Source organism: Abramis brama (genome assembly GCF_963993115.1).
Source record: "Abramis brama genome assembly, chromosome: 21".
NCBI classification, from domain to species: domain Eukaryota; kingdom Metazoa; phylum Chordata; class Actinopteri; order Cypriniformes; family Leuciscidae; genus Abramis; species Abramis brama.
In genome coordinates this window covers 27,641,891-27,655,903 of record NC_139983.1, presented here as the reverse complement: position 1 = coordinate 27,655,903, position 14,013 = coordinate 27,641,891, and the positions used below count along the sequence as shown (strand labels likewise).

The window sequence follows — 14,013 nt, the reverse complement described above, 5'->3', positions numbered from 1 at the left end:
CGGGCCTTTTTCGGGCTCTAGAAAGCTAGAGCAAAAATTAGCGAGGTCTGGTAGAACACCTGGAGGAGTCAGCTTTTGCTTCTCCCACTTCACAGTTACAACAGATCGCAGCCCTCACACAGAGAATTCCAACAAGTCCTGTGTTTTGACAAGCCTTCACTCAGGCAGTTTTAATTACCTGTCATGATGGGATTGTGAATGTGGGTACAAGCTGAGAGGAACAGGAACCCTAGGTACAGCTTGTGCAATAAAAGTACAGCGAGATCCAAACATGTCTTTGGTGAAATTTGTAAATTTCTTCTGTTGGACTAGATATTTTCATAGATAAGTTTATCAATGTGGAGTTTAAATAAATTGTCTTTCAATAAAAATCTGTCTATGCACTCTCATCCAGTGCTAAAATGGGTCCCCATGAAATCAAAATTCACTATTCTTTTTTTAATAGAATATTGCAGTATTTAATATATATTTTTTAAATTATTGTGCCCTCTTTATCTTTAATCAAAATAAATTCCCCTCCCTCTTGCAGCAACATCTCTTCTCTTCTCTGATGACAACCTGTCACTCATATGAGATCGACCAATAGCAAAATACAACAATCCAATCAATTCCCGATGGACAAAATCAAGTCCCACCCTACATTTGTTCTTGTACGAGAAGCCGTTTCATGTCATATACATCACAACAAGGAAGAAAAGACTGTCGCAACTTCCATTTTCATGCTGACTTTAAAAAGTCCAGTGCTGTGGTGCAAACTGCCTTAAAGGGATAGTTCACCCAAAAATGAAAATTGTCATCATTTACTGCACTTCATGTCGTTCCAAACCTGTATGCATTTCTTCTGCAATCGACACAAAAGCCTCTTAAACGTTTATAAACACTCAAGTCTCAGTTAAGCTCAAATGCTCAGAAAAAAAAAAAAAGGCATAAGAAAAACCACCATCCTTCAAAAAGATCTCTTCAGTATAATGAATAAATGAAATAATATCAACTATAATTAAAACCTTAAAAAAGTCAAAGGCTACTTGGACTGGACGTGCTGTTTGGGCCTCATCACCGGCTGCATGTCTTCACCTCATATATGAAACACCTGTGAATCAGCAACTACCTGCTAATGCACTCCCATTTTAGCCTTGTTGACAAGTTTGGGTGGGTAAGGCCAAAACACACAAGAATATTGCAAGAATGTACCTTCAATGCACTGTAGATTGCGATATCACTTCTTTTGTAGCAGAAATAAATTGCTGAAGAAAAAGTTAAGTGCCATGCAAAATGTAACGACTTATTGCATTACTAATCACAAATTTATTGGAGTAAAGAATAAATATGGTTATTCAAAAATGTAGGCAAGTAAAGAAAAAAGTTGCTAATATATTTTATACTAAGTCGAAGTACAAAGTAGCTGAAAAAATATCTAAGTACAGTAACTAATTACATTTATACCATTGTCGCAAAATAAAAATCATACAGATTTGGAGCGACAGTGCGAGTAATTTTTTTTTTTGGTGAACTATCCTTTTCATTTTCTATGATCAAACACTTCAAAGTAAAAAAAAAAACAGTTATGAATTTATAAACCACTTGATTTGATTAATTTAGGCTAAAATCTAAGATAATTCAGTCAACTTAAAAAAAAAAAAAACATTTTCACTTTTAAATTTTTTAAAAACTGCATTGAGAGGCTAGAGATGAAAGCTTTGAGTCACAGCAGCCACTGCTGTCTGCTCACACTGCCTGCCGTTTGCAATCACATTCACATATTCTCTGAGCAGTCACCTCTACCCTCAATCACACGCAATAATCATAGATCGGTTTTAACGTTAACATATTCACGGGCCCTTCGCTGCCATAGTTGTATAAGGATTGTTCTTCAAATGTCTTGTACAGCCAAACATCCAGAATTTTCAGCATTTCTCGAAAAATAATTCATAATTTGTGCTTACAAGTAGCTGTAACTGTACAGCTCATTAATATAAATAATATTAATATAGAAAATATACAATATAACATGGTGAGCTCTTATAAGTCCTTATAACTACCTTGCAGATCATTTACTGTAACGTAATTTGTGTATGAAATTATAATTTTTTCGAGCCCCTAAAAATGAATTGTACACAACCAAATACATAACATCTGAGGATTTTTACTGTGACTGGACTGTATGTGAAAGCTGGGGGTAAGGAACATATGCACAAATAAAACTGCAGGAATTAGATTTATTAGTTAGTACATTTATTCACATAAATGGTGTCCAAAAAAGTAAACACACAACACATATGTATGACAAAGCAAAACATGTACATTTTTACAGATAGAAAATATTCAGTGACACATAAATCCTAAATCTTCTTTGAAATCTGAGACCATCACAGATCTATACATGACCTAAAGATCTAACTCATTAGGAGAAGGTAGAAAACATTTAATGCAAAAGTCAGTATGGAAAGTCTCCTGCGTCTGTGGGTTGGAACTCGCTGGTTTTCTTCATCAAGGCAGCTTTGACAGCACTTATCTTCCCATCCAGCTCAGCGAGACTGTAGTTCTGTGAAAACAAGAACGTTTTCATCAGCTAAAATGTTCTCGCTGAACAGCAGGACCTTCGTATATCTTCCCCTCAATGAATACACAAATGCATCAGTAATGGAACTTACCTGCGACATTGAGGCTTTAGGTCGTTTGTGCGAGTAATTCTGTGGGAAAAAGGGAAATAAAAGCATGAAACGAATGCTGATTTATATGAACAATGCACAAGTCGTCATTCAATAAAACGACTAAGCATTTATCTCAATTTCAGACTCTTACATGTTCTGGTTTTCCATAGAAAAAAATAAAATAATGAAAATAGTGTGTGTGTGTGGGGTGGGGTTTAATGAGGGATTTAATGGCAACCAAAACAATAAATTGAACCAAGGACACCCATGAGTGGACAGAAACGGCACATGATTAGAGTATGAAACAGATGTCCTTCAGCATCACTCAATCACCGCCAACAGACCCGAGCTGCTATAGACTTACACTGATTAATAGTATTAAGTGGGAGCCATCGGGATTCTTTCTGTCACCCGATGGCCCTTTCATTTATTCTGTCCATTTCTTTTTATCTATTACCCATAATTTATCTTCATTTTAATCACTTTTCAGTGTGCATATGGACCCACTTGGCAGATACATGATATCCGCTCATCCTGGTCAGCAGAGTTCAATTAATTCATTCGACTTGCTGAAAGCTGCGCTACAAACTAAGAAGATCAGCATATTTGACGGCACTCAAAGTCCCACTTTACAGGCAATATGCACACACAGACACACACATACACGCGCATTGTAAAGGACATGGAAATCAGCTAGCTTTCAGCCCAGCACTGAACTAAGTGAAGCTGGTGTGAGGAGGCGTAGAAATGGTTCAAGAGCACTTACTCAGCTAACTTTGATGGGCTACAATCTGACAGGGATAACAAATTCTGAAGTGAAAAAAAAAAAAAAAAAAAAAAAAAACACTCATATCAGCTTTTAATGGTTTTGAAGAACTCTCTGGCCGACTGTCGTGAGCGCAGGAGGAAACACATACGTGAGAAGTCTTCAGCGTAACAGATAGTCAGTGTAAAAACAAACAGAGGAACCAGTGACACAAACGTGGTCTAATTGCACCAAAAAAGGGTCATAAGGGTCATCTCTTTTTTTTTCATTCTTTCCCCCCGACCTACACTTGCACTACTTCAAAAGTTTGGAGTCAGCAAGACTTTGTAGTTTTTTAAATAAGTCTCTCATAAAAACTAAAGTTTTTTTTATTTTATTTTTTACATTTTATAACAAATATAAATAACTTTTCTATTTTATTATAATTTAAAATGTAATGTATTCCTGTGATGGCAAAGCTTAATTTTCAGCATCATTACTCTAGTCTTCATGGTCACATGATCCTTCAGAAATCATTCTAATATGATTTGCTGCCCAAGAAACATTTATTTATGTCAATGTTGAAAAGTTATAACATTTTTTGATTAACTGAAAGTTCAAAAGTAGCAGTAGCATTTTTTTTTTTTTTAAGTTTTTACTATCACTTTTGATCATTTTAATCTGTCCTTACTGAATAAAAGTATAAAATAGTAAACAATAGTGTATAATGAACCACCATTTCTAGTGTATTTCCCACCCTTTCTCTGACCCCGTGACTTTAAGAAATGTCCCTTTGTATGTAACATGAGCAACAGTGCTTTTCTTCACAAGTTTCAGCCTCTTTGCAAAGCACGTTTTGCATTGTGACAGATTCATAAAACTATCTTAACTCAAATTTGCCACATTAATGAAATGATCAGGGTAATGATCATCATGTTAAAAATAACGTTCACTGGCAGATGCTATTAGGATGATGGGACATTCTCCTTCTAAACAGCATTTTATTGGACAAAACTTGTACATGCCTCTGAGATCAAGATGCATCAATATTTTTGTTCATTTTCATAGTTTTTTTCTTTTATTTTAGGAATACACCAACACGTAGATATTCATGTTTTGATTTGTTATGCTGTCCTTGAAAACTTCACAGACAATTTTCTTAATGCCAGTCGAGTCCAACATTTAAAGTGATATTTCACCGCTGGCAAAATGGGCTTTCAATAAAACTTGGTTGCCTGTACAGTAGAAAGGCTTTTTTTTTATTGCCTGTTGTCTTCCGTTTTGCCAAATAGTTAGCAAAACTTCAATACCCATAATGCACTGGGCATGTCGCTGTCCAAGGCCACTCACTCCCACCAGTCTGCTATAGATGCACTTACCAGTCAAATGCCGTTGGAAAATACTTCTTAGCAAACTTTTAGCTATAATGGTGTCGACTTGTATTGTTACTTGGTGCACGAATTTAAAAATGTAAATGTTTAGCGGGAGTGAGTGACTTTTTCGGTTTCCAGTGAAAGATCCAACGCGTTGAAGGCAGTGGCAAAAAGGCGCAAAGAATCGTAAATACGGAGAGAACGCAGTGTTGGAAAATCTGAAAAACCTCCATGTTTCAAGTAAACTTTTCAAACTGAATGACTGAATAACTGTTCTGTTATTAATGAGGATACAAAAATGCGAAAGCCATGGAGTTGTCCAAAGTCCAAAAAAGTGGACTTTTGCTGACAAATAAACATGAATTTCTCAGTCCAGGAAACACAGAGAACAAGTAGTAAACACTGTTCATTTACATAAACTACCGGCATTGTAACAATACATTTAATCATTTAGCAGACGCTTTTATCCAATGCAACATCCAAATGAGGAGAGCAATAGAAGCAATCAAACTAACAAACACATAGGTTTGAATTAGTGAGTCTAGGTATAGGGGTGTAGAGCCAGTGGTTGTTTTATAGGCAAACATCAGTGCCTTGAATTTGATCGGCAATTGGCATCCAGTGCAATTTTATGAGGAGAGGTAGAGTGTGTTATGAGGAGAGTGTGCTCTCTTCGGCTCATTAAAGACCACGGGTTGAAAATCGGCGACGTTAGACTTTAAGCAACTGAATTTGATTTTATTGAATTCAGTTAATTTTTTACTAATATCTCAAAACATCATTATAAATTTGAAAGTTTTAATCTTTAGATGCATTTTTAAGTATAAAAATTTACAAATTGTCATTTTATGCAGGAACTCCAGTGGCATATTTACATGCTTATGTTCTTGTTAGACATTTTTATCTATTAATCTTTTAGAATACGAACACATTGTGTGATTAGACAGTGGAATATAGTCTTTGATGTTGTGATTAATTTAAAAAAAAAAAAAAGAGAGAAAAAAAAACAACAACTCCCAATCAAAATCACCTAATACCTAGTTCTCTGTGTTCATGAGCTACTGTGGATGTTCAAAGAGCATGGAAGTTGTAGAAAGAAACCACTAAGATTCAATAATTCAATATCTGATCATCCACTCCAACAAACAAGGACACACACACACACACATTCTCTCTCTCTCTTTTCCCACCACTTACTGTGGAATGGAAGTACTCTGGCGAAAGACCCTCGAGCTCCAGAATTCGATCTTCAAGTTTCTTTAGCCGCTGATAAACGCTTTGAGGAACTGGACCTACTAAGAGACAGATACAGTAGAGTTACATGACAAACTAGCATTTATCTGTCAGCACACACTTAGGACTACGAAAAATAATTAAATACAATGTCTAATACATTAAAGGGGCTATATGTAGAATTCAGAAGCCTGTGTTATTACTGAGACCGGTGGCTGTTAAGTGAACTGCATCCAGCAACTTATTGCTCATGATCGCACTTGTGCACACCTAATGTACAAGAGACTGAACGTGATTCAAGGCCTTGATGTCTACTCACAGCGAAGTTCTTTTTTGTTCTTTGCTTAGAAGTAAAAATACATTGAAAATACCTTTTGATAACATTGTCCTATTGTTAACAACATCCAGACGCGTCCACTCTGCTGAGAGTGACGGTTAGATGAAAATGTAAATATGTGCTGTTCGCTTTCCTCTCAGTAACAAAAACACAACAAAAATGACAGCGGTGAGAAAACAGCAGTTAAGAAACAATCTGATCATAGCGATGTTGATATGTTCCCTGCTGGCAATTCAGTGGCATCATGTCAACAGATGAGGTAATTATAATTACACTGTTGTGATAGTTTGATTATAAAGTATATTTGAGACTGTAAACTGTACAGATCTGGCTATGTGAGACTTTGGTTTGAATGAATCCCTTTTCTTTGCATGACACATTGACATGACAGTACAGAATATCTCTTTCAGCATTATCCTGAACATAACCACCCGTTTCATAGAATGGAAGAGAGGCTTTTGGGAATGTGTAAAGTGATATTCGGCACACCTGGCAAAAAGTCCTTCACAAAATAAATCAGTATACAGGCTTTCAGACAACCTAGGTAGTCGGGGAAGTTCTCGTTTCAAGCTGTTGACACATTGGCCATAAAAAAAAAGTGATATGAAAATTCTTACATATAGCCCCTTTAAGACAGTGAACTTCCTATAGCTCTTCTATTGATCCCACTTACCTGGTGGAAGTTTCAGGTGAGATTCCATGTTACGGAGCCTCTCCTCAATGACAGGGTTTCCACAGTCTCGGCTGATGGACCCCTGCTGCTGGTCTCCTAACTCAGAATGTGCCCCTCTGGTTTGAGGTCCGTATGTATTTATAACACGTGTCACTGCAATAGCAAAAAAACACCAATTAATGCTCCACAAATCGACAGATCATCCAGATATTATTAGTCTAGAATGTGAGTGCAAGTACATGAAACAATAAACACAGAGTGTATAAAAAAAAACTTTATAAACTGTATTTACTACCATTATTTCCTACAACATTTTTGTTTTGAACATGTATATGTATGTACATGTAAAAAAAAGTACACTACTGTTAAAAAGTTTGGGATTTTTTTTTTTTTTTATGTTTGAAATTCTCGTACGCTCACGTTGGCTACATATATTTGGTCCAAAATACAGTAAACAGCAATCATGTGAAATTATTACAATTTGAAAACCTTTTTTATTTTAATATACTTTAAAATATAATTTATTCTCGTGATGGCAAAGCTGAATTTTCAGCATCATTGCTCCAGTCTTCAGTGTCACATGATCCTTCAGAAATCATTCTAATATGCCGATTTGCTCTTCAGGAAACATTTATTATTATTTTCACATTGAAAATTGTGCTGCTTAATATTTTGTGGAAACAGTGATACATTTTTCAGGATTCTTTGATGTTTTTTATTTTAAAAACAGCATTTATTTAAATCTTTTGTAACATTATAACTGTAACTATGATTAATTTAATGCACAAATAAAAGTATTAATTTCTTTCTAACAAAAAATCTTACTGACCCCAAAAATTTTAACAGCAGACTTGAGTTTCCATATAATGAGAATGAACAAGCGTCTAACCTTTGACGTGACTCTTAAAACCAGGATATGGTGTGAAGACTGCATCAGTTCTTGCACAGCTGTCTTCTATATATCACACAGGAAAATAATGTTAGTTTGTAGAGTTTCTGCAAAAAAAAGTATATTTTTTATATATATATATATATATATATATATATATATATATATATATAGTGTTATATAATATATATTTATTATTATATTATATATATATATATATATACACACACACACACACACACACACACATTTACAAAAAAACTGCATAAAATGTCTGCTTCGCTAGTTTTACAATAGTAAACACCCCATAGATGACCAAAGCAAATGACCTGATTTGGTAAAACATAAAGAGCTTTTAAGATCTGGTTGTATTTGGAGGCTTGAGTCTTAGATGATGTGTGTATTCTGACCTCACGCTCGTGGAAATCAGCACTCTTACAAACATTGGCAATTGCTGTGCAGTATTCCTCTGACCACCCCCCATTCTCACCCTGATTGCAGTCGATCACGTTGCAAAACTCTCGCACATTGTTTTCATTGATCTCCAGCTGTTTGCGCTCTATAAATGCAGATATCCTGCGTTCAATCTGAGAAAATGAGTGAGAGAGAGAGAGCAATGAGGGTCAGACTGATGAGCTATTGAAGAAGAAAAAAAAAATCAATCCACTGTCTTCTTTATGCTGTTTAGTTTTAATGAGGAACACTAGGCCATATGGGCTGCATGACTAACAAATGACCGCAGTGGACACAATTATTCCAAAAATCAAAATATTTCTCACACACAACCATTTCAGATAGTTGTGATTTGCTTGGGCCTTTTATTACAGTGACTGTAAATAAATAAGCAATAAAAATGAGGGCCTCCTTGTCCTTCGCCCACATGCAATTTCAGCATGTAATGAACATCCACTTCATAACGTTGCAAGGACCAGGACCTCTCATAGGACTCACAAAGTGGGTGGCTATTTGTTTCTCTCTGAAGGAAAGCAGGCGGCGAAAGAGCCTTCCATTCATTCTCAACTGTCTGTCCACAGATAGCAATTCACATTCCCTATGACTGGCCAACTGAGGCAGATTACATGCAAATAATAAATAGTGACTGTCAAACAATCAACTTTAATTGTGCTTGGGAAGAGATTGCTTGAATACATCCAAAATTTGAATGTTTGGTCCAACGATAATCATTGGTAAATACAAATAAAACCAATAACAGCTTAACTGTTCTAAATGGACAAAGTATTATACAAAATAATGCTTTTATTGCAGGCAGCATAAAAACAAAGGTTATTTTTTCAGTTTTTATTTATTACTATGCTTACTCTTTGTGAGAATATAAATGTTTAAAAAATAAATACACAATAATTTGTATAGTGTTATGTTTGAGGTTTTACCTCAGATTTAGCAGCCTTGATCTGCACATTATCATCAACTTGAGTCTTGTTACGATCCTCAAGGACAGATGTAGGAGCAACATGCTCCGAGTCAACCAGCATCTGCTCAGATGTATCTGCTCTTTCTTTCCTGTCATTGTTGCCTGGATTGGAGTGACTTTCAGACTCCACCATTTGCTTCAGATTTTCAGAGACTGACTGGAAGAATCAGAAAGTTAATGACAAGTGAAGTGGTAACACAGACAGTTTTCTACATGTAGTAAATTAATAATATCACTCAGTACTTATTTACGTACAATGAAACTGTCACCAAAAATAAAGTGTAACCCAAGCATTGTCTATCCCCCACAGCCTCGTTTCCATTTAAAAAAAAGTCCATCTATTTATGTAATTAAATTTTAATGCACATAATAGCACTATTTGTGCATTCTATTTACCTGTAATTTGGAGATGTGCTGTTGTAAACAGGTGTACACATGACATGGCTGAAGCTCAGAGACATTGTTGACATTGGCACTTATGCTCAACACTTTCTCACCCACTTTTAACTGGAAAACAAGAGAAAGTTATTTGTTATTGTTGATTCTAACTTGCTTTGCTTTTAATGGGTATCCCTGCTGAAAAAAAAAACTAAACCAGCCTAGGTAGTCTCCCTGTCCGGTCAGGCTGGTCTGTTTATTGGTTTTAGAGGTATTAAAACCAGCAACGATCAGCTAGACTAACGTTAACTGAGACCGTCAACCGAACAATCTCATGCTAGTGGCGTTTCAGCAGGAATATTAGAATTAACATATGCATTCATTTTTATTGCTTTAGTGCAGAGAAACCATACAATATTACGACATGGGTGATCTGGTTACTTCGGAAAAAACTAAAGGTAGGCTATATTCAAATAACTGTTATGTGCTCGCACATTGTGATACAATGCCAGTTTTCCCAACGCTGTTTTAAAGCGCTTGCATCATATTTGCACAAACCTTTGCGCCAAGCTCAGCGAGTGACTCGATAATAGAGCCAATGCAGTCTTTGAATACATCCCGGTGTCCACCATGATGTGAAATCTGGCTGCTGCGCTGCTCCTGTTTACTTTCTGCACGCGCATCGCGTCTCTCTCCGTCCGCCGCCATCACACTTCCGCTCCTGACGGCAGCGCTGATTGGACTAACCCGCTCCTGAATAACATGACCTCACTTCCGCTAGGAACATCATTTTCTTTCTTTTTTTTACAGTACAAAATATAGATAGAAATAACGAAACAAAGAAGACAAAAAAAGATGATACACAGATACAGATGTGTTGGCAAAAAGATAACGCTTGTGAATTAATTTTAATGTTATTTCTTTTACTTTATTGGTAAGCAGATACGTATGAGACAAAGACCATATTTTCTCACAGGGTACATTCTCTTCAATATTATTCCAATATGGTATTACATAAGGCATTGCTATTAACTCTCTCTGGAAGAGAGCTCTGATTTTATTGTATTTTTTTTTTCTTTTGTTTTGTTGCTCTTTTGTCAATTATGTTTAAAGAGTAAGTACATGGCCATGGAAGTTTATAACCTTGCAACAGAAAAGACACTGCAGAGGGAATGGCATTGAAAACAATAGCATATCCATTAGCAGGTACAAAATCTGAATAGTTATAAATTCTGTCATGTGAGCTAAAAAGCTGTCCAAATAAAAAAAGGTTGTTTTTGAACCAGTTGTCAAAGAAAAGTGATTTATTCTTGTAGAGAATATCCTTAGTGTTCCATAAGTAATATCCGTGCAGAGATAAGTTGTGTTTGTATATTAGGGACCAGGCCAAGAGCATCTGCTTATGGAAATTAGAAAGTTTAATACGCCGCTAGGAATATACGCTCTGATCGTGGTTCAAAAATGTCGACAGCAAAACAGAACTAGGATGATTTTACTTTCATTTAAATTGTTTGAAAATTCTTATTTTGTTTTACATTTATTATGTGCATTCTTCGGTTTCATTCTGTTGTGTTTTTAATATGCCATATTTGACAATTCGTCCATATTATTATCCATATTATTTTTGGAACATGCAGGTCTACTATGATAGTTCCTTTGTATATTTAGTTACATTGTATTTTTTTTGTGTGCATATTTGTAAGTGCCACGTAAATGTCTGTAGTAGTAGCCTACATTTTCATCATGTATACCCTTCTGTATCAAACACTATAATATAGGCTATTGTAAGCTATGATATGATAATTTGGTAACAATTTATTTTATTGTGTCCTTGTTACACGTTAAGTACTTAATATTGTACTTATTAAATTATGCCAAATTACAAGCAACTTTAGTAAGTAGATGTCGGTAAGATTACTCAGTTTGTGTAAATGTATGATCAAATGCAGTAAAATTGTAGAGTTCAAGTTGAATTTGCATTAAGTTGCATTAATCTTTTAGATTTAGGTCTGTATTTCCAGGCTAGTAAAATTGTGAATACTGTAAAATATTATTACAATGTAAAAGAAACGTTTTTTTTTGTTTTGTTTTTAAAATGTACCTTCATTTATTCCTGTGACAGCAAAGTCAATGTCACTTTTGATCAATTTAATGCAATAAAACTATTAAAGAATTAGTTCACCCAAAAAGGAAAAGTATCCCATAATTTACTGATCTTCAAGCCATCCTAGGTGTATGTTATTTCTTATTTCTTCTTTCAGCCAACACAATCGGAGTTATATTTAAAAATATCCTAGCTCTTCCAAGCTTTATAATGGGAGTGAATAGTAATTGAGATTTTGAAGCCCCAAAAAGTTCATGCATCCATCATAAAAGTAATCCATACAGATCCAGGGTGTTAATAAAGGCCTTCTGTAGCAAAGCGATGCGTTTTTGTAGGAAAAATATCCACTTTATTTATAACTTTATAAACTATAATCACTGGCTTCCGGTAACGGCCGTACGCGAGTCTAGTTCTGGCGAAAGAGTGAACTCTGTTTGGCTGAAAGAAGAAAGTCACATACACCTACAGGATGGCTTGAGGGTGAGTAAATTATGGGATAATTGTAATTTTTGGGTGAACTAACCCTTTAATTTAAATTATTATTATTTTTATTTTTTATCTTATGGACCCCAAACATACAGTGCTATGCATAAGTTTAGACACCCATGCTAAAGTTGACTAAAAAGAGGAATAAAAAATCATCTTTTGGAAATTGAACTTAATGCCTTAATTAAAAAAATTAGGAAAAATCCAACCTTTAAGGACACCAATTTTCTTTGTGAATGAATAATGTATCGTAAATAATAAAGTAAAATACCTAGAGATTGGCATGGTTTTATTTCAGTTAGCCTAATAGCTGGTTTGATTTGCATTGAGAGATGATCTTATGGAAAGTACTCCATGCCAATCTCTAGGTATGTTGAAGGCTATGTGATGATGTGGGGCTATTTTAATTCCAAAGGCCAAGGGAACTTTATCAGGATGCATAGTATCCTGGATCCATGAAGTAACTGGCCTTTAAAAATAAAAATCTGCCTGCCTCTATGGGAATTTAACATAGGGGTGTCCAGACTTATGCACCCTGTATTTTAAGGAAGAACATTTATTTATTTACGATACATTATTCATTCACAAAGAAAATTGGTGTCCTTAAAGGTTGGATTTTTCCTAATTTTTTTAATTAAGGCATTAAGTTCAATTTCCAAAAGATGATTTTTTATTCCTCTTTTTAGTCAACTTTAGCATGGGTGTCTAAACTTATGCATAGCACTGTACATTTATTTGAGTTATTGCACTGTAACAAAACACCTTAAAATAAAGAGTAACTTATACTTTTTATAGCCTTTTTTTTTTGCAGTGTCAAATATTATATAACATATACTGTAATCCCCATATATTTTAAGTGTACAATTACTAATGATAATGCATCTGTAAAGACAACCGTTTTCTGGGTAGCCAGTTAATATTATTCATAATATACCTTTTCTATAATGGTCAATGTAGCCGAGGTCTGGGGTGTTTTGAGTCATGAGGACATTACTCTTCTTGTTAATCACATCCCCTGTCAATCAAAGTAGCGTCAACTCGGCTGAGCTTGTATATTGTGGCCAAAAATGTGACCTTTAAGACAAACTGAAGGGTTTTGACATTGGTTCAGTATCCCTCATATTCAACGTCAGACGTTTCACTCTTTAGGGGATATGGTCAGATTGTGCTCAGCACTCAAAGTGTTTCTTCCAGGGAGCGTTTTGAAAGGCAGGCTGCCCGTTTATAGCAATACTGACTGTCAAACAATAGTGTAAGGGCAATAGGGATGGGAAGCTGCTCACAATGGAGCTCTTTTCTGTCCCGAGAAAGTGTGGGAAAATCTCCCTCGTCTATTCATACATTTTTTCTTCTTTTTTTCCATATAATGAGGAGACTGATGAACGCAACAACTGAGAAAAAGAACAATTGCCATCAATGACAAAGCACAAGTGCTCGATGCTGAACCCTGTAATGTCTTCTGGAAGGGTTAATCATTTTAGGAAGGGTTTTGGAGACAAACCTTTCAGCTCCAGTCCTTTCTGTGGCGCACTTTAATTCCTCCAGTTGGAAGAGAACTGTAACACTTGACATCCTCTTACACTCTGTGCTGTTTGAGCATATTCCCACGCAGCAGGACACATGAAGACAGTGGCTTGGGTCGGCCACTAAGAGAAACCAGGTTTGTAGTTTAATACATGTAAAACTTGCTGATGTATCTACTGTACACTACA

At 35.5% G+C, this 14,013-nt stretch overlaps 1 protein-coding gene across 2 annotated transcripts; it reads right to left on the bottom strand.

Moving 5' to 3' along the window:
• Positions 1–2,202: 2,202 nt before the first annotated feature.
• On the bottom strand, positions 2,203–10,439 carry mbip (MAP3K12 binding inhibitory protein 1). 2 transcript variants are annotated; one of them, XM_084096908.1, is made up of 9 exons: positions 10,270–10,439; positions 9,730–9,840; positions 9,293–9,490; positions 8,392–8,488; positions 7,902–7,967; positions 7,013–7,165; positions 5,967–6,064; positions 2,652–2,690; positions 2,203–2,542 (listed from the first exon to the last, which is right to left on the bottom strand). In XM_084096908.1, exons 1-9 carry the CDS (start codon positions 10,417–10,419, stop codon positions 2,435–2,437), a joined length of 1,020 nt encoding a protein of 339 aa, XP_083953034.1. In that variant the 5' UTR covers positions 10,420–10,439; the 3' UTR covers positions 2,203–2,434. The 2 variants fall into 2 exon arrangements, with proteins under 2 accessions (XP_083953034.1, XP_083953035.1); XM_084096909.1 differs by having other exon boundaries at positions 5,967–6,061.
• Between the last annotated feature and the right edge of the window lie 3,574 nt (positions 10,440–14,013).